Source organism: Euprymna scolopes, chromosome 1, assembly GCF_053919585.1.
Source record: "Euprymna scolopes isolate OS-2025 chromosome 1, ASM5391958v1, whole genome shotgun sequence".
NCBI lineage: Eukaryota > Metazoa > Mollusca > Cephalopoda > Sepiida > Sepiolidae > Euprymna > Euprymna scolopes.
The window spans coordinates 134,980,711-134,999,805 of NC_136482.1; the positions used below are offsets into that span (position 1 = coordinate 134,980,711).

Sequence of the window (19,095 nt, forward strand, 5' to 3'; positions counted from 1 at the left end):
TGTGTTCATCAACGTTTTGTCTTCATTTCGAGACTTCTTCTGGATGAATGAGATTAAGAAAACAAAAACACCAGTACAAATATTTGAAAATTTTTCATTTACAAAGTGTGACGCTATTATATTTCAGAAACGGAAAAAGACGTTGGAAATTCAAAAAAGGATAGCAGCTTGTGTTGTTAAAGAGAGAGTGATTTTTAATAACGTCATATAGTCGTTAATAGGCTTTTAAAAGATATGAATATAGTTAATATTTTTTCTGGAAAAAATATGTCTGTAAAAATTCAAATATAGGTATGTAACAGAAATGAAATGAGTGTGTGTTTATGTAATTTATTGATTGAGATTATATGCATTAATTATTACAGGGGGTGTTTCTATGGTGTGAGAAATTATGTTCTTTTAATAAAGTTTATTTATTAATGGATAGAAATCTCCACGTTGTTTAATTATGTTCTTTTAATAAAGTTTATTTATTAATATTATAGAAATTTCCACGTTGTTTAATTGTGCTTGAATTTGCGATAACTGCTAATTCAAGAAGTCTCTGGTGCGATTTATTTGAAATAAATTTAACTATTTTTGCTTGTTCAAAGTCAATAGCAGTGTCAGAAAATCGCCATTAAAATGTGTGATGAAACTTGAATATTTAAACTATCTTTCGAAGCTTATAACTACTTGAAAAATGTAATTCAAACCCTAATATTTTTTTCAATAAAAGGAGCAAAGACCAAATTATTATTTTAAATAATATCAGGTTTAATAGCAAAATATGCAATATTTGTTTTTTTAAGCGTTTTTCTTTAAAAAAGATTTCAAGAAAATCAACGAATTTTAACTTACTTCGAATATAATATATATATATATATATATATATATATATATTAATTCCAAAAAATCACTTACCTATAAAAAAAATACTAATCAATGGGTACTTTCATTCTCCATTGTTAAGAATTTATCCATATTTATATTTTATATTCCATGTCCTTTTTAAATAAAATACTTTTTTAACCAAGGATTAAAAAATAGTGCAACATCAGATGTTTCAGAACGGAAATAAAGGGAGACAAATGCCTCCTTTTATTCGAGTTAAGAACTACGGTGGCCTGTAAGAGCCAGAATTAATCTCCCTTTCTATTGCTGGCTGTAAACAAAAAGTTTGTCAATATAGGCCATCGTATTTGAAAAATAATCACATTTCACTTATCAGTTTTTGCCGATAAAAAAAATTCCACTCTACCGATTTTCAATTTTTTTTATTCTCTTAAAGAAATACATGAGTTTTTTATTTAATATATTTTATTTCGTCTTTATGGAGTGATTTTTTTTAATCTAAAAGAAAAACCTTGAATGAAGAAGAAAAAATTGTTGTAGGGCAAAATTTAAAAAATGTGAGGTTTCACTTAAAAAAAATTAACGAAACTTTTGACTTTACAAGTAAATTTGCACAAAACTATTCTTTCTTTTGTTTTAAAGTAGATTATTTTATTTATTGATCTTTTATCTTCAATTTGTGATATATAAATCTGAGGTGAGAAAATTATTTTCATTTTAATAGACATTTCAAAATAGGGGCGGGGGTGAATTAAAGAAAAAACGTTTGTCTAGAATATTATATTCGGTTTATTGGAAAGAGCATAAAATTTCGCATTAAACCTGCAAATATTGTAAAAATTGAACCAATAGAAAAATTTTGATAGATTTTTAAATTGAAAAAAATTCAACTCGTAAAATTCAATTCATTTTATTACGTAAAAAACATGTGCGTGTAAACGCTGTTTTTTAAAAAATCAAAAATATTTCTATTATTTTTCAAAAAACTTTAATAGTTTATTTTGGAAGTATATTCCATAAAGAAATTAAACAAACCATTTTAAAAAGAGAAATTACGAGTTTTGTATATTTTATTCGCAGTTTTGTGTTAAAGGTGTCAAAAATTCCCCAAAAAGCCGGGGATACCTTATGCTGCAATGAATAAGAGAATAATGCATTAGAGAATTGCTATTTCTTATATCTTTTTATGTTCATATAGCCTTTTTTCTAATTTATACTGGGTTTCACCAATGTAACTATGATGACAATTTTGGCAAGGAATTGTGTATATGCCTGCATTGGAAACTGGTTTGTTTTAGAAATGTTTTATTGTTTTTAATATTTGTCTTATAGTTTGTGATGTGGTTTGTATGATTGGAATTTCTAGTTTGTTTAGTGTGTTGCAAATTATTTTGTGTAGGTAATGTGGCGAATTACAAGAATAAAAAATGCCTTTAGGAGATTTAGGTTTTAACAAGACATTCAATTTTAGCTGCGACTGGTGAATTAGCGTCCTGGCTGAATCGTTCTAGTTTCAATACCTCATCCATTTGAATAAATTTGTTTTGAATAAGTTTTGAATGAGTTTTGAATAACTTCTAGTCGAATAAATTGTGGCGAATTACAAGAATAAAGAATACCGTTAGGAGATTTAGGTTTTATTCGACTAGAAGAACACACGATACATATACAAGATGGAGACCTGGTATGTCAAACAAAGTGAGACAATTTCCTAGAAAGGGGCAGACTACTCTCAAGTGATTATTATTTTACCACAGGTAAAAGATGATGTCTAATTATGAGAGAAATTCTGGTGTATATGATTTTTGTTTATTTATCATGGAAAATATTTGTGTGGTTTTTCGCTTAGCATTTAATATGAAATATGTGGGATATTGCAAGATTTTCAAAGTGATTGTTGTCATGCCGTGTTAAGCATGTATGTGTAATAATAAGACAGGAAGACGTGTGTTTGGTTGTAAGAAAGGAACTGAATAATAGTGCCCGCTTTATTGATCGATTGCTATGCGCATGCGTGAGTGCATACAAAAGTTGGATCAGGAAACCGAGATGAAAGGGTCGATATAAAAATAGCTGAAACGAAAGGCGATATCATTACATCTCCCTTTCTCTGAAACAAAGATGACTTATGCATGTAAAACAAAACAAAGAAAATGGAGAGATTGGTTCAGGGTAGACTGCCTGAACAGCTGCAGTGAAGCAGGGGATTATTCTGCCCCATGAGATGCTTGCTGGGAGGTTATGAGTGTTTGCTCATCACAAGTTCATTTTTGATGGTGGTCGTACCACCCTACCACTACGGGTACATTTTTGAGTGTCATTTGATATGTTTGGGGATGCACACACAAGTGGATCCACAGACGTCGCACATTTTTGTGGAGCTGTGTTGGGGAGGTCTTGCGACATTTGTGGGGTAGGCGTCACTGGAATACCTCTTATGTGTTGTCGGTTTCTTCGCAGCACATGCCCATTAACATTCTCCAGGAGATAGGAGCAGTGACCATCTACCTGGGATACTACAGTCGCTGGGTCCCAGCTTCCAGACACAGGATTCTGTACCCTTACCCGTTGACCATGGTATAGGGGGTGGTAGATCCTCCTTAAGTGCATGTCGGTCAAAATACCTCTTTTGGTTCTGCTGGCGTTGTTGGAATGCGCTGTATATCTGATCCTGATCATGGTTGTCGTTTCTGATTTTGGTGATCAGTGGAGCTTGGATTCGTCTACCCATGAGTAGTTGTGCAGGGCTTGGTATAACACTTGAAATTGGGATGCAGCGCCAGTGCAGCAATGCGATCTCAGGAGTTGTTCCCGACTGTTTGGCTTTCTTGAGAATATTCTTGATAGTCCTTATTTGACGTTCTATGAAGCCATTCCCTTGTGGTCTCTGAGGTGACGTGGTCTCATGATGGAAGCCCCATTCTTTGGCAAATTCGCGGTAGAGATGACTTGAAAAGTGTGGTCCGTTATCGCTGACTATCTTTGATGATATGCCAAACTCTGAGAAGATTTGGCATGTGATGTTCACTATGACACTGCTTGGTGAATGATCAGGTAGGCGTTTGACTATAGGATACTTTGAGTAATAGTCAGCTATGATCAACCATTGACTTCCGTGGAGATCAAACAGATTTGTGCTAACTACGTCCCATGGCTTTGTTGGGATGTCATCTTGCATTAGCGGCTCTTGCATTTGGGAGGGTTGATGCTGTTGACAGATACTGCATGACTTTGTGAACTGTTCAATGTCTTTGTTTATGTTTACCCAATGAACAGTGTCCTTGGCAAGGAGTTTTGTTTTCTCTTGTCCTAAATGAGCAGCATGTAGTTGTTCTAATGTCTTTTTGAAGTGTCTGGGGGATGACGATTTGTTGTCCTTTGAGGATAAGACCATCATCAATTGAGAGCTGATCTCTTAGGCCCCAGAACACTCTAATGTCAGCAATGTGGGCAGCTGCTTGATTGTCTCTGGCCATCCCGTGATGATGGTCTCTCTCAGCTGGTTAAGCAGAGGATCCGCTGTCGTACACTGTCTTAGCTGTTCGATGTAATTAGTGGAAAAACGAACTGTATCAACCTGGACATCAAGTTTGATAGGGTCCGCATTACAAGGTGGTGGTAGGTGCGATAATCCATCAGCCAAGAGGTTGTCAGATCCCTTGTTATATGTGAGCCTGAAGTTGTATCCTTGGAGTTTTATTAGCATTCTTTGCAGACGTGCCGGGGCTGAGGTGAGCGGTTTGTCGATGATCATAGTGAGGGGTTTGTGGTCAGTGACGACTTGGAAATGGTGGCCATAGAGGTATGTGTGGAACCTCTGTGTACCAAATACGATGGCCAGTAGCTCATGTTCAATACATGCGTATCTCTGTTCTGTCTGTGTGAGGCTCTTGCTTGCATAGGTGACCGGCGATATATTGCCATCCTCATCTGGTTGTAGCAGATCTGCAGCGATTCTATGTAAACTCGCATCACAGTGCATGTATATCGGTTTTCTAGGGTCAAAATAGTGGAGCAGGGATGTTTCAGATACTTCACTTTTTATCTTTTTGAAAGCTTCCTGATGGTGTGGTTCCCACTGGAAAACAGAGTCCTTGCGTAATAAGCCACGCAACACTGCTGTCTTGGAACTGAAGTCCTTGACAAAACGAGACAGGTATGTCATCATACCCAAAAATTGTTGTAGTTCCGTCTTGTTATGTGGTTCAGGTATTTTCTGTAGGTCATGTACCTTCGCGGGGTCTGGTTTTAGTCCGGTGTGTGTGTACAGGTTTCCAAAAAAAGATATTTTACGGCATTTGATCTTGCACTTCTCAGAGTTCAAGGTAAGGCCTTCTTCGGTAGTGACCTCCATGAAACGTCTTAGGTTTTCGTCATGTTCCTGCTCTGTCGAGCCATATATGGTGATATCGTCAGCTATACCACAAGCAACAGTGCACTTCTTGAGTATTCTGTCCATCTCGAGTTGGTAGATGTCCTGGCTGACACACAAACCGAATGGCAGTCATTCAAAACAATATCTTCCAAATGGTGTTTGGAAAGTTGTTAGTGGCTGACTTTCAGGGTCGAGCTTTATAGACCAGTAGCGTCCAACTTTGAGAAGAATTTTGCTCCTGCAAATCGGTGGTTGAGCTCCTTGCCTGTTGGAATTTGGTGGTATGGCCGTATGAGAGCTTTGTTTAGCGTTCGTAAGTCTAAGCAAACCCTAATTGTGTTGTCACGTTTGGTGACATAAGTGAGAGAGCTTACCCAGTTTGTAGGTTCGTTGATGCGGCGAATGACTCCTTGCGATTCCATCTTGTCGAGTTCCGATTTGATTTTTTCGCGCATGGCTACAGGTGTCCTTCTCGGTGGGTCTATGTGGCATGGTACATTGGGGTTGACAACAAGCTTGTGGGTGTTCTGAAATTCACCAATACGGTCAAATCTCTTAGGGTATATGTGCATTAGGTCAGCTATACTATTGATGGGTTGGTGTTGGGCTGAGATGGCACAGTTCATTGTCACTACCCTAAGAGCCACTGATGTTGGCATGCCCAATATGGCTGCTCCTGGTACATCAACCACATAGAATTGGGTATCCAGTCATGCGGAGTTTTTATATTTGCACCTAAAAGTTGTGGTGTCATAACAGTTTATCCTGGTATTGTTGTAGGCTGTTAACAGACATTGTGTTGAGGTGAGTGATCCGGGCATTGGGTTTCCAGCTTCGTCTATACTGCTAGGGTACATGTTGCAGAATATGTGGATAGGCAATGTATTTGCTTGTGCCCCTGTATCTACTTTCAGCTTGAAGGTATGAGTGCCTGGGTGGTCCTTTATCTTGATGCTTAGATCAACAAATGCCTCATTTCGCGGATATTCCATGTTTGCTGGCTTTCTGCTGTTCGTTGTGATGGAGCTAAAGGTGAAGTTCTCCATTGCCGTGCCTGTGTTTATTTTCTTGCCAAACTCCCGTTGTTGGTTATGACTGTTGTGCCAGGGCCTTCCTTGTTGTCTCTTGGTTTTGTGCTTCCCTGAGATGCAAACTGTAGCCCAGTGACCTGTTTTGCCACATGTGTGGCATATATCATTTTTGGCAGGGCAGTGTTCTTTGCCAAAACGGTGACTGCGACCACAATTTTTGCAGGTTTGGCCGCGTTTTCGGTCAATCCCTTACCAGTGGGGTGTACCATGGCTTATTGCGGCTATCTGTGGTGATTCCTGTAACTGGTGGAGCTGGTTGACATAAACTGCTGAAGCCTCGTGTGAACGGGCTAATCTAACGGCTTCCTCGATTCTGTAACCCTTTGGTTTGTTTAACAGTTCCTTTTGCAGTTCGGGTATAGGTGTGCTGGCAATTAGTAACTCGACGAGGCGTTCGTTTAATTTGTCGGCACTGAAATCACATTTCTTTGCCAACAGTCAACATCTGTTGATGAAGATGTCTGTTGTTTCATTTGGTCTCTGCTGGTATTTTCCGAGTTCCAGTCTACAAACGCGGTGATTTGTTGCCGGTTCTAGCTGCTCCAAAAATGCAGCAAATATTATTTGTGGATCCTTACGATCGTCATCCGACATCGACCAACTATTATACCAACGTAAACCTTCTTCGCCGGTCGCGAGAAGTATTAGAGGGACTTTATTCTCGTGTTTTGTCGCTTTGACGGTGAAATAAAGTTCCATTCGTTGTCGGAATAGGTTGAATGATTCGGCGATACATGTCGAGCCCCAATCAAAACTAGGGACTTGTAATGAAATTGTGGCCATGATGATAAGAAAGTGTGATGAAAAAAAAGGTACAGACAATTTGTGTAGCGTGGGAGGTTAGAAATTAGAAAAAAAAAAAAAAATTCGTTCAGCGTGCGAGAAATTAAAAATAATCGTTTTTCTTTTTGTTTTTTGTTTTTTTTTCTACTGTCTGTGACGTTATAAGATTGTGTGTTGTTTGATAATACCGCTTGCCACCATGTCATGCCGTGTTAAGCATGTATGTGTAATAATAAGACAGGAAGACGTGTGTTTGGTTGTAAGAAAGGAACTGAATAATAGCGCCCGCTTTATTGATCGACAGCGTATGCGTGAGTGCATACAAAAGTTGGATCAGGAAACCGAGATGAAAAGGTACATATAAAAATAGCTGAAACGAAAGAATTACAATTGTGAGGTATTTGAATTCTTTATCAAGAAATTCTGGATGCACATATACCTGTTTGCATTTTGTTATTATGATGTAAGTTGGAAATGTATGTCATGATTTTTGGATATAGTTTCTCGGTGGAGATAGTTTATTATTGGATTATATAATAAATATGTCTAGAAAAGGTAATAAGTGATTGTTTTCTGTTTCATAGGTGAACTTTATGGAAAAGTCTAATTTATCTTTAATATTATCTATGTGCGTCTTTTCGGGAAGAAAAATTAAAACGTCGTCAATGTATCTAAAATATTTGGAGGTAATCTAAATTTGAAAGAACCAGATTCTAGGAATTCTAAGAATAGGCAGGCCACTGAGAAGGTTACCCAAAGAATGACGAAAATTTCTGGGGGTGTCGCCAAAACTCGTCTTTTTGGGAAACGATTGGGGTAAAAAAAAGAGAAAATAATGTCATGCAACAACACAAAGAGAAATAAAAGGTAATTAATTGAGACCCTGTAAACTGTTAGAATTATAAATGTTTATTTAAAGAAAAAGGGTGACTGGTTGCTTTGAATTCCCAAAAGCTTGTAAAATAAAATTTACTAAGTAACAAATAGAGAGAAAAAAAAAGGGGGGTGAAAAAATCAAAGACAAAAAGGAATTCAATATAAAAAGGAAAAAAGGCAACTGGGCAAAAATTCACTTTAAAATGGTCTCTCAAAAGGGAGACTTTTCAAAATATAAAATGTTCTTAATATCAAAGGCTTACTTGAAGTCTGAATGAAAAAGAGAATAAACATTTCAAAACACGGAGTCCTTTAAGACGTGTTTTTTCACAAATAAAACCAACCTTCAAAGGTTTTTTCTTAAAATGTCTCTCTCGTCCGAAATAGGGTTCCAAACAAATGGTCCACTCTCCTTTTCATGAAGGGTTGTCAGTGTCTCTCTCTCTCCTTATTCCTCCTTTCTTTGGAGTAAGCAGTTTTACTCAAAAAATTCCGATACTGTTCTTATAGTTGGGCTCTCTACCCAACGTTTAAATAAGATGAAATTTATCGACGGCACGTCGAATGTTCTTCTTTGAAAGGGAGTTGCCTACAAACACTTCAATACATTCCTTTTAAAAAAGCACTCCACTGTCAGAAAAGGATAAAAAATATACAAAATACGTTGCCGAAAAACGGTCAGCAACGGAGTCTAAAGGATGCTTCTTCCAAGATGGCCAACCTCCAAACTGATTTTGTTTTAAAAGGGCACATAAAACGGGGCATTGTGGCGTTACGAGAAGTTCCACAAGGATCGTGATTGGCCAATAGCCAAGGGCAAAAAGGAGGAAGAACGGACAGGTCGTTTCAAATTGGGAGAGAGATAGAGAAAGAGAGAGAGAGGTAAAGAGGGAGATGGGGCGAGAGAGAAGCGCACACACTCACAGGTCAGTTAAAGGCCGACTACTAGATACGAGAAGGGAAGGGAGTCACAAAGCCAGCGAGTCAGTCGCTCAAGGCAGCCCATCTCCCACCCCACTTGCACTGTGTGATGGCGACAAGAATCTTTTAAGTAAAATTTCGGAAAAGAAAGACCGAAATTTGGCTTGTAGAAATTGTTATTGAATGGAAAATAAGTCATGTCAGTGATATATAATTTTTATAAAAGTGTCGGGAGGAAAAGGTAAGTTAATGTTTGATTTTTCTAGGTGTTTATGGAGTAAATTTAAGCATTTTTAAATGAGGACATTAGTAAATAATGATGCTATATCTAAACTGTGTATAGTTATAACAAAACTATATACAGCTTGGATATAACATCGCCAGAGAATCAGTGTTTATCGCAAATTCAAGCACAATTAAACAACGTGCAGGTTTCTATAATATAATGTAAACATTTATTAATTTATTTGTAGACGTAGATTAACCCTCTCATACCATAGAAACACCCCCTGTAATAATTAATGCATATAATCTCGATCAATAAATTACATTATAAAAACACACTCATTTCATGTCTGTTATATTTGAATTTTAACAGACATATTTTTTCCAGAAAGAATATTAACTGCATTCATATCTTTTAAAATCATATTAACAGCTATATGACGTTATTAAATCTCTCTCTCTCTCTCTCTCTAACAACGCAAGCTCCTCTCCTTTTTTTAATTTCCAACGTCTTTTTCTTTTTCTGAAATGGAACAGCGTCACACTTTTCACATGAGACATTTTCAAATATTTGTACTGGTATTTTTGTTTTCTTAATCTCACTAGGAAGTCTCGAAATAAAGGCGAAACGTTGATTAATACATAACTTTGTTTTCCCTTTTACCTGTTATTTTTTAAGAAAAAATATAAATTAAAAGGTTTATCTATTTTAGTTAATATTTATCTTCACCTCTGCGCGTCATGCCTTACCTTGGAACGCTCCTACGGTGTGCGTACGTGCATGGCCGAAACATGAAAGAAATTCCAAAATGGCGCCGTCCTCATCTTGTAGATTGTGCGATCATCACTGGGCCCCACGTGACCGTTCTTTGGCTGCTGATTGGCCGAGGACGAACGCCGGAAGGATAAAGGGAGTGTGTTTGGAACATGGGGGGGTCTTTTCTAGGATCGACGTCAGTGTGATCGTATCGGTGAACTGCTGCAGCTTTAAGAGCACTTTAGTGTGTGTGTGATGTTTTGGGACTTGCTCGTCTGCTGACTTTACAGGACTTTCTTTTCTGCTGATTCTACAGGACCTGCCCTTCTGCAGAACTTGGAACAAAACTTCAAGCCTTTTCTTTCTTTTCACATGTAGTCGCCTAAAAAGGTAGAATCCGACTTACTTGTGAAACGGCTTTAAGCTATTTCGGCGAAATGGGGGAAAAAATTGACCTCAAATTAATACCGGAGTTCGATGGATCAACCCCGGTACTTGACTGGGTGGAAAAGTTGGAGTTACATTGTTTTGTCTGGCGTAAAGAACTTCGAACGTGTTGTCCCTCTGCGCTTGTCCGGCGGCGCTTTTGCTGTGTATCAACAGCTCAGCCATGAGGGCAAACAGGACTACGAGACAAGGCGGCGCTGTTCAAGGCGTTTGCGATTGACCCCGCCACTGCTTGGGAGCAACTTGAGGCAAGGACCCTATGTCCGGGCGAAACGGTCGATGTATACTTGGCAGAACTGACCAAGTTAACGGTCTTGTTTGGTGGACTGCCCGAGCGGGCCTTAGCATGCAAATTCCTAGCAGGACTCCCGACAGAAGCAAAGCGACTATTACGAGCCAGCTCAAGTGCGGATTCATTGCCCCTTAATGACCTAGTGGATCGGGCCAGGACTGTAATGAAGAATTATTCCGAGATGAGGGAACCGGTAATTGCTGCTGCCCGGTCCATGCCGAATTATAAGAAACCGTATCAGGGACCCGGTCCACGTGGCGGAATCATATGCTACAAATGCAATGGACAGGGCCATATTGCAAGGAACTGCCGGCAGCAACCAACGGCCGTTCGCTGCAACCGGTGTAAGGAAGCCGGCCATATAGCTCAAGACTGTCCGGGAAACGGAACCGGGGACAAGGTGTCAGCGTCAACCTCTTCCCCACGCAGAAATTAAATGAGACGCTGCCGATCGTTTTGATATATGTCAACGAAACACTGCGCTCAGCACTCCTCGACTCCGGGTGCTCCCGCACTATCATATGTGCAGATCTCTGCCACACTTGGAGAAAGAAGAACGTTCGAGTGACTACCATCAGTGGAGAGACGCGCACATGTTGCGGGGTGGGCAGCGTAAACATTCGGACAAAAAATGGAATCTCCGCTAACCTAGAGGTGCTGGTGGTACCAGAAAAACCCCTGAGTTTTGACCTGCTCCTAGGATATGATGCCATCAGAGCTCTTGGTGGTGTCTACATAACGGCGACGGGGGCGGTACAAGAGAAAGCCCCAGTGTGTGCTGCACTAAAGATCGACCAACCAGACTTCAGCATCGAATTTGACGAGCAAAAGAGGGCCTGGACTGCCTCATGGAAGTGGTCGGAAGACCGAGAACCGGCCAAACTGCAAAATGGCATAACGGAATACCATGTGCCCGACCACATGAGGCCCGCGTACAAAGAAGAACTTCGGAGATGGATCGAGGATGGCTGGTTGATTCCCTACCCCTACAAAAACTTGGACCCCCCAAGGGTCTGATCCCATTAATGGCAGTTGCTCAACAGAACAAAGCAAAAGTCAGGCCGGTGATGGATTACCGAGAACTGAACTCATATGTTGATGCGTTCACAGGCGATGCCGACGTGTGTGCTAGCAAACTGTGAGAATGGCGCCAGCTGGGTTCTAATGTGTCCCTGTTGGACCTTAGAAGGGCATATCTATTGCAGGTCCGGGTTAGCGAGACACTGTGACCGTTTCAGACGGTAGTGTTTTCCGGTAGGAGGTATTGCCTCACGCAACTGGGCTTTGGGCTGAACGTTGCGCCCCAAATCATGAAGACGATCGTCAATGCTGTATTGTCACAGGATAAAACCGTAAAAGAGGAGACATCAGCATACCTTGACGACATATACGTGAATGAAGACGTTGTGCCATCGTCACGTGTGAGGGCTAAGCTTGCCGAACTTGGACTGATTTGTAAGGATCCAGAACACTTGGAGGATGGCGCTCGTGTTTTGGGGTTGAGCGTTCAACAGGAGCAAGGGACCTTGAGGTGGGGGCGCGGAACTGCAGTCCCCGAAGTGCCCCATATCCTCACGAGGCGGGCCATATTTTCCCTGTGTGGAAAACTGGTAGGACACTTGTCAGTATGTGGATGGACCCGGGTCGCAATAGCCAGCATGAAGAGGAGGGCGAGTGCAGTTACCAAAGGCTGGGATGACAAGACGGTGGACAATCTGTTGCTTCGCATGGTAAAAGAAACCATCACAAGAGTCAAGCAGGAGGACCCCGCTAAAGGAGATTGGTGCGTCCAGGGAGACAGACTAAATGTGTGGGTGGATGCGAGCTCCCTCGCGATCGGGGCACTATTGGAGATGAACGGGTCTGTGATTGAGGACGCCTGCTGGTTGCGACCACTGGATGATGCCGCTCACATCAACCTAGCGGAGTTGGATGCAGCGATAAAGGGAGTAAATATGGCACTCCAGTGGAAGGTTAAAGAATTGTGCTTACACACAGATTCGCTGTGCGTGTACCACTGGATAGTTGACACACTAACAGGCAAAGCGAGAGTGCGCACCAAGGCGGCTACCAAAATGCTAATCAGACGAAGGTTGGAGACACTAAGGAAGTCGGTGAACGTGGTGCTTGTCGCTTCCACCCGCAATCTTGCAGATAAACTCACCCGTGTGCCCCAGAGGTGGTTCGACGCAATGAAGAAAGAAGCCGAACCAGGATCGTTATGTGCTGCCTCTATTGAGGAGACGGATGAAATCAAGAGGGTACACCACGACACTGGACACCCCGGAGTGAGACGGACATATTATTTCGCACACTTAACCAACCCATCAGTGTCCAAAAACAGAGTAGAATCAGTGGTCAAGGAATGCCAAATATGCCAGTCAATCGACCCGGCTCCCACCAAATGGCAGAAAGGTCGGCTGGAAGTCGACGGGACTTGGAGCCGGCTGGGCATGGACATAACCCACTATGGTGGTCAGCACTTCCTCACACTAATCGATTGCGGACTGATGAGGTTTGCGATCTGGCGACTGTTAACAAGACAGGACTCGGCTAGTGTCATCCGCCAATTAGAGTTTATATTTTACGAGCGGGGGCCACCCGAAGAGATTCTCACAGACAACGACACAGCCTTTTGCAGCGGGGAATTCAGGCGTTTCATGGACGAGTGGGGGACCCGGCTTAGACACAGGTGTGCGTATGTGCCGAGTGGCAACGGTATAGCAGAGGGGTGCCACCGAAGTGTGAAACGGATAGCAGCAAGGAAGCAATGCACGATTGCGGAGGCAGTATATAGGTACAATACAACGCCAAAGGATGACGCGACTGCTGAAAGTTCACCTGCTAATGCGATACATCGCTATCGAGTGCGTGTTAAGGGCATTGACGCCTGCCCGCCTAATCAGAAGAAGACGCAAGGACGGTACAATCAGGGGACGCCGTCTGGGTAAGGCCTCCCAATAACCGATGCACGACCAGGTTCAGACAGGGACGGATCACCAGCATAATCGGTGAGCAGGCTGTGCTGGTTGATGGTGTCCCACGCCATGTAAGGGATGTCCGGCCCGCCCTTGATATAAACCAAATGGTGAACAGTGAAAGTAATGAATTATCCAGTGATGAAATGTGGATCCGGCCTATGGCTGAGAACCTCAGCACGGATGGTGATAGCTCCAGCACCACTTCTGAGAGCTCGGATGAAGATGAAGATGAAGCGCAGCCGGATGGTAGGACTGTGGACACTGACCCAGGTAGCTCGGAGGAAGATGAAGTGCAGCCGGATGGTAGGACTGTGGACACTGACCCGGGTGGCACTGGTGGAGATGAAGAAGCCCAGCTAATCCCCCTCCGTAGGAGCGCCCGCATCAAACGACCGTGGCCGCAATGCCGCATGTGTGATCTTGAGACCAGGGGGGGGGGGTGTAGAGTCGAAGAAAATGAAGGGAGGAAGCGCCCACGTGTCTGCGCGTCATGCCTTACCTTGGAACGCTCCTACGGTGTGCGTACGTGCATGGCCAAAACATGAAAGAAATTCCAAAAGGATAAAGGGAGTGTGTTTGGAACATGGGGGGGTCTTTTCTAGGATCGACGTCAGTGTGATCGTATCGGTGAACTGCTGCAGCTTTAAGAGTACTTTAGTGTGTGTGTGATTTTTTGGGACTTGCTCGTCTGCTGACTTTACAGGACTTTCTTTTCTGCTAATTCTACAGGACCTGCCCTTCTGCAGAACTTGGAACAAAACTTCAAGCCTTTTCTTTCTTTTCACACGTAGTCGCCTAAAAAGGTAGAATCCGACTTACTTGTGAAACGGCTTTACTGGTTATGTAATTAATTTATATGCTAAATCTATCTATCATATATATAATTTATTTCAAGTTAATATTTTGCAGAGATGAAGCAACCAATGAAGTTTTAACAAGAGTTCTCAATACCGATGTAGTGCAAGATATACTTTTTATTTGTTTTATATAAGCATTTATATGTTGCTACACATTCATGAGCATGTTTCAGTCAGTAGTTACTCTTCGGGCGATATTGCTTATACAAAAGTGAATATATATATATATATATATATATATATATATATATATATATATATATATATATACTAGCAAAAGTACCCGTCGTTGACTCGGTTCAAAAACAGCCTACAGAAAATCGACTCTGATTTATGAAAGTATGATAGGTTATGAAAAGGAAGGGTTGTAAAGAGATAGCTTCGAATTTGGGGGTATCAAAACCAAAACAAAATATGATGAAAGTAAGAATAAAATAGATAAACCCCATAATTTATTATACCATACCTGTTCACACTGAAACATTTATCACAATATTCTGTGGATCTATATTAAAAAACCTTGTTAAACTTTGTGACATATTTCCATTCTATGGAGGTCAGGCGCGAACGAACACCCCATAATTTTATTATACCATATTTCTTCAACCTGAAACATTATTATCAAAGTATACTTACGCAGATAGATATGAAAAGTCTTTATTAAAGTTTGTGCCTATTTCTATTCTATGGAGGCTAGGCGCGAACGCAGACCCCACAATTTTATTATACCATCCCTATTTAAGTTAAAACATACTTATCAAAGTACATCTATATCAAAAACACTTGTAAACGTTTTTTTTTTTTTTTTTTTTATTTCCATACTTTGTGGACCAGGCGCATACGCAGACCTCACAATTTTAATGAATCATATTTATGCCAGATCAAACATACCAATTCCTGTGTCTCGATACATCTTCTATCGTTGACTATTATAGAAAACTGATCACATATAATTATGTGATCAGTTTTCTATAATAGTCAACCATATAGGAGCCTATTTGTGACCAGATACACACAAACGTTCAGTTTTATATTATATATATATATTCTCTCTAAGAACAGGATTAGATGAAGCTTGACTGATGAGGCTAACTTTATACTTATTTACTGACTCTTCTTCCTCCTCTGTAACAGCAACAACAATCTGATTTGTGTTTGTTTTGTAACAAAAGCTGAAACCAAATTATCAGCATTAAAAGAGGGAAAGGAACGGAAATTCTTATTTCAGATATAATATAAGGATATTTGTGAAATAATCATATTTTTTTTTAATTGACAAACTGTCTTAACCAAATGTCATTATTATGTTAAAATGATTGGTCTTTTTTTTGTTGTTGTATCTTTCTCCATCCAAAATATTTCCATACATATTTCATTTTGATTTACAGACATATCAAAGAAATTAAAAGATACAAAGAATTCGATTTGTAACTAATTAAATTTAATCATCTTTTTTTTTTTTTCAGAAAGGGTTTAATAAGCTCTACCATGGTATCTTAAATTATACTGGAGATGAAAATCATATCTACTTGGATATGAATTCTGGAGATACAGTTTTCTTCCACCCTCTTCTCTATCACGGTTCTGGCATGAATAGAACTAACATCTTTCGAAAAGCAAGTATTCTTTTAAGTTTCTTTTTCTTTACAAGAATCAAAATTATAATCTGTGTTGTTACCCCGCCCCCACTGCCTTTTCACAGAGTAAACTTCATAATAATCCTTTTGCTACTGGGGATATTTCAATCATCATCTTTTCACATATTGTTTAAGTTCTAAACAGCCACATTTATTGATATTTGCAATCTGAAATTTTATCATTAAAAAAAATGGAAGTTACTGTCTTAATGATTATTCATTAAGACAGTAACAAGGAGAGACTGTCAGTTCCTGAAGAGGTCTCAACATCCTAGGAATTCAATTGAATTTGTAGATATGGTCAATTATTTTTCCTTAACTGTAAGGTTGTGAAGCTGGCCAATGTCCTGAAAGCTTTCCAAGTTCGTGTCATGTTATTGTAAATTTGTAAATATAAACAAGAATAATTGGGTTTGAGAAATAAATTTAAATTTGCTTCTTTATCATTTAATTAGTTTTATCCTATTCAAAACTGTATCATCTTCAGCCATTTGTTACATACGGTTGTATATACTGTCAGAATTATGTATCTATACGTGCATATTAAAATACACATCTTTAACTTTGTGTGTAAAGTAAATAATTTCCTTGTTACCATGGAAAATGGCCCAAAATCAGAGAATTTTAAATGCAATATTTTCTAGCATTGTTTTTTTCTGAAAGACAACACCCTAAACTACAAAAAAATAAATTTCAATTCTGATCTTTTCTGTGTTGTCTGTGCTGAGGCTATAAACATCGGCTATTTAAAAATGAAAGAATTGCCTATTTTTTCAGGCATTCATTTTTATTAATAAATAACATAGAATTATTTTTAATTATATCTTTCATGATTGAGACATAATTGAGGCCCTGAGTTTCTGTTGTTAATCGTTTTTCATAAAACACGTGATGCTTAATCGACAATTTTTTATTTTAATAAAACCTCGAGAAAAAAATCCTTTCTGGTTATAAGCTAGTAAACAAAATAATAGCAAAAAAATATATATCTAGTTATTTTTTCTTCTTGAAAGAACACTTTCAATTTGTGACGTCAGATGTGTTACATGGCAAAATATCATTTCAGAATCTTCAATAATCAATGGATTCAAACATAATAAATAACATACTCATACAATGCTATAAAATAGATTTATTTATTGAGAAATTTTAGGTTGAAAATAATAAAGCACATCGTGATTTCTTCCAATATTTACCATTCCTCCTCGAACTGGTGGAGTTGGTTTTCTGATCACATTCTGGAGCTAGTATGCAATAATATCAGCTTGTTTCGGCCAGTACCATTGCCCTTTTTCTGAAATACTTGTTCGAACATGTTTTTCCTCACATATACACACCCACATGTACGCACGCACACACACACGCACGCATATACACATCCTCATACACGCACTCACAAGCATATATATGTATACACACACATTGTGCGCACGCACCCGAGCTGTGACGTCACTTCCTTTTAAGTGAAATCTAAACATGTGCAGTCAGAACACTCACCCCGATATAAAAGTCAACAACAAACATTCAACTTCCTTTTTCCTTGGTTCGTCAACCAGGCAAGTTCGCGTCCACAGTCTTGGCTTGAAGACTCTTCCACGTGGACGACTGCTATCATGAATGCGCGGCTTTGCTGAGGCCAACACACTCTCTCTCTTTTTCTTTCCCTTTCTACATGCGGGACTGCCATTTCCCGTCTTCATTCTTTTCTTTTCCACGTGCGTAGTCATCAACGACTGAATGAACATGTGTTCCACCTAAACCCTTTATTTTCGACAGAAAATAAACGACATGTTTATTTTATCCAGCAATTGAGTTTTGTTTCCTTCTTTCCATTCGTTTCATTATTTTCTTTTGTAGTGAGTTATTTATATCCTGGTCCGCAACAAACGATGGTGACCCCGTTATTTTAAAATGAAATGAATGTATTTGAACGAAACACTAAACTCTTCCACACAAATCCACGGCACGCACGAAAAATAATTTTTCTCTAAAAAAAACAAACTTGTCAACCACGTGGAGGAACATTTTCAAACCGCGCACAAGATAAAAATTTCAACAAAAAACAAAAAAACAAAATGGAACTTCAACAGACGGACGCCTACAACGAAACCATGGCATTAAACATTCGGCAACCTGACCAAAACCGAGACAAAGAATTAGCCGAATTAAAGTCTGCAGTTGAAAAGCTTTCAAAGCAGCTAGCCGCGTCAACATTATCCCAGAAACTACAACGACATACGACGAAGTTACAGGCAAAGAAGTTTAAGCAGGAACCAGTCCACATCACAAGATAGACAAGATGTTTGTTTCTACCACAGGAGATTCGGCGTCGACGCAAGAAAATGCACTACACCCTGCGCGTTCAAAAAACCAGCACAGGGAAACGAACCTTCCAGCCAGTAATGACGACGTCTGTAGCTGGAGCACAAAAAAAGGTCGTCTGTTTTATATCCGTGACAAAATTCACGGATATAACTTTTTAATAGACACCAGAGCGGAAATCAGCATCATACCGACACCGCATGGCTACCCAACAGGGACCCAATTTTTCAACCTACTTGCCGCCAACGGTACAAAAATACCCACTTTTGGCAAGAAAACTTTAAATTTAAACCTTGGAATGCGGAGGAATTTTATATGGAATTTCACCATAGCCAGCATGACCATTCCAATTTTGGGGGCGGACTTTTTAGCCCATTTCAACCTGTCTGTCAATATGACTCATCACACAGTGACAGACAACGAAACAAAGTTTTCGGTGAGAGGAACTACCTAGAAATTTTTAACCACCGGAAACAGCGCTGCCCTACCCGAAGATTTACACGTGTGCCGGTAACTCCAAAAATTTCCTCAACTTTCCCAGCCGTTTAAAAACACGGACCCCATCAAACATAGCACTAAGCACTATATTAAGACCACAGGACCGCCCGTCTATTCAACCCCCAGACGCTTGAAATCGGATAAATACAAATTGGCAAAATCTGAGTTTCAAAACCTACTCCACATGGGAATAATACGG

The 19,095-nt window shown here is 39.8% G+C and overlaps 1 protein-coding gene across 6 annotated transcripts in view; it reads left to right on the top strand.

Annotated features, from left to right (window-relative positions):
- LOC145271308 (phytanoyl-CoA dioxygenase, peroxisomal-like) overlaps positions 1-19,095 on the top strand; it is a 475,348-nt gene that overhangs the window by 447,800 nt on the left and 8,453 nt on the right. For all 6 annotated transcript variants that reach the window (XM_080126931.1, XM_080126985.1, XM_080126883.1 and 3 more), the window contains one exon: positions 15,906-16,055. In XM_080126931.1, the coding sequence (XP_079983057.1) occupies positions 15,906-16,055 (150 nt within the window). The remainder of the gene's footprint in view (positions 1-15,905; positions 16,056-19,095) is intronic.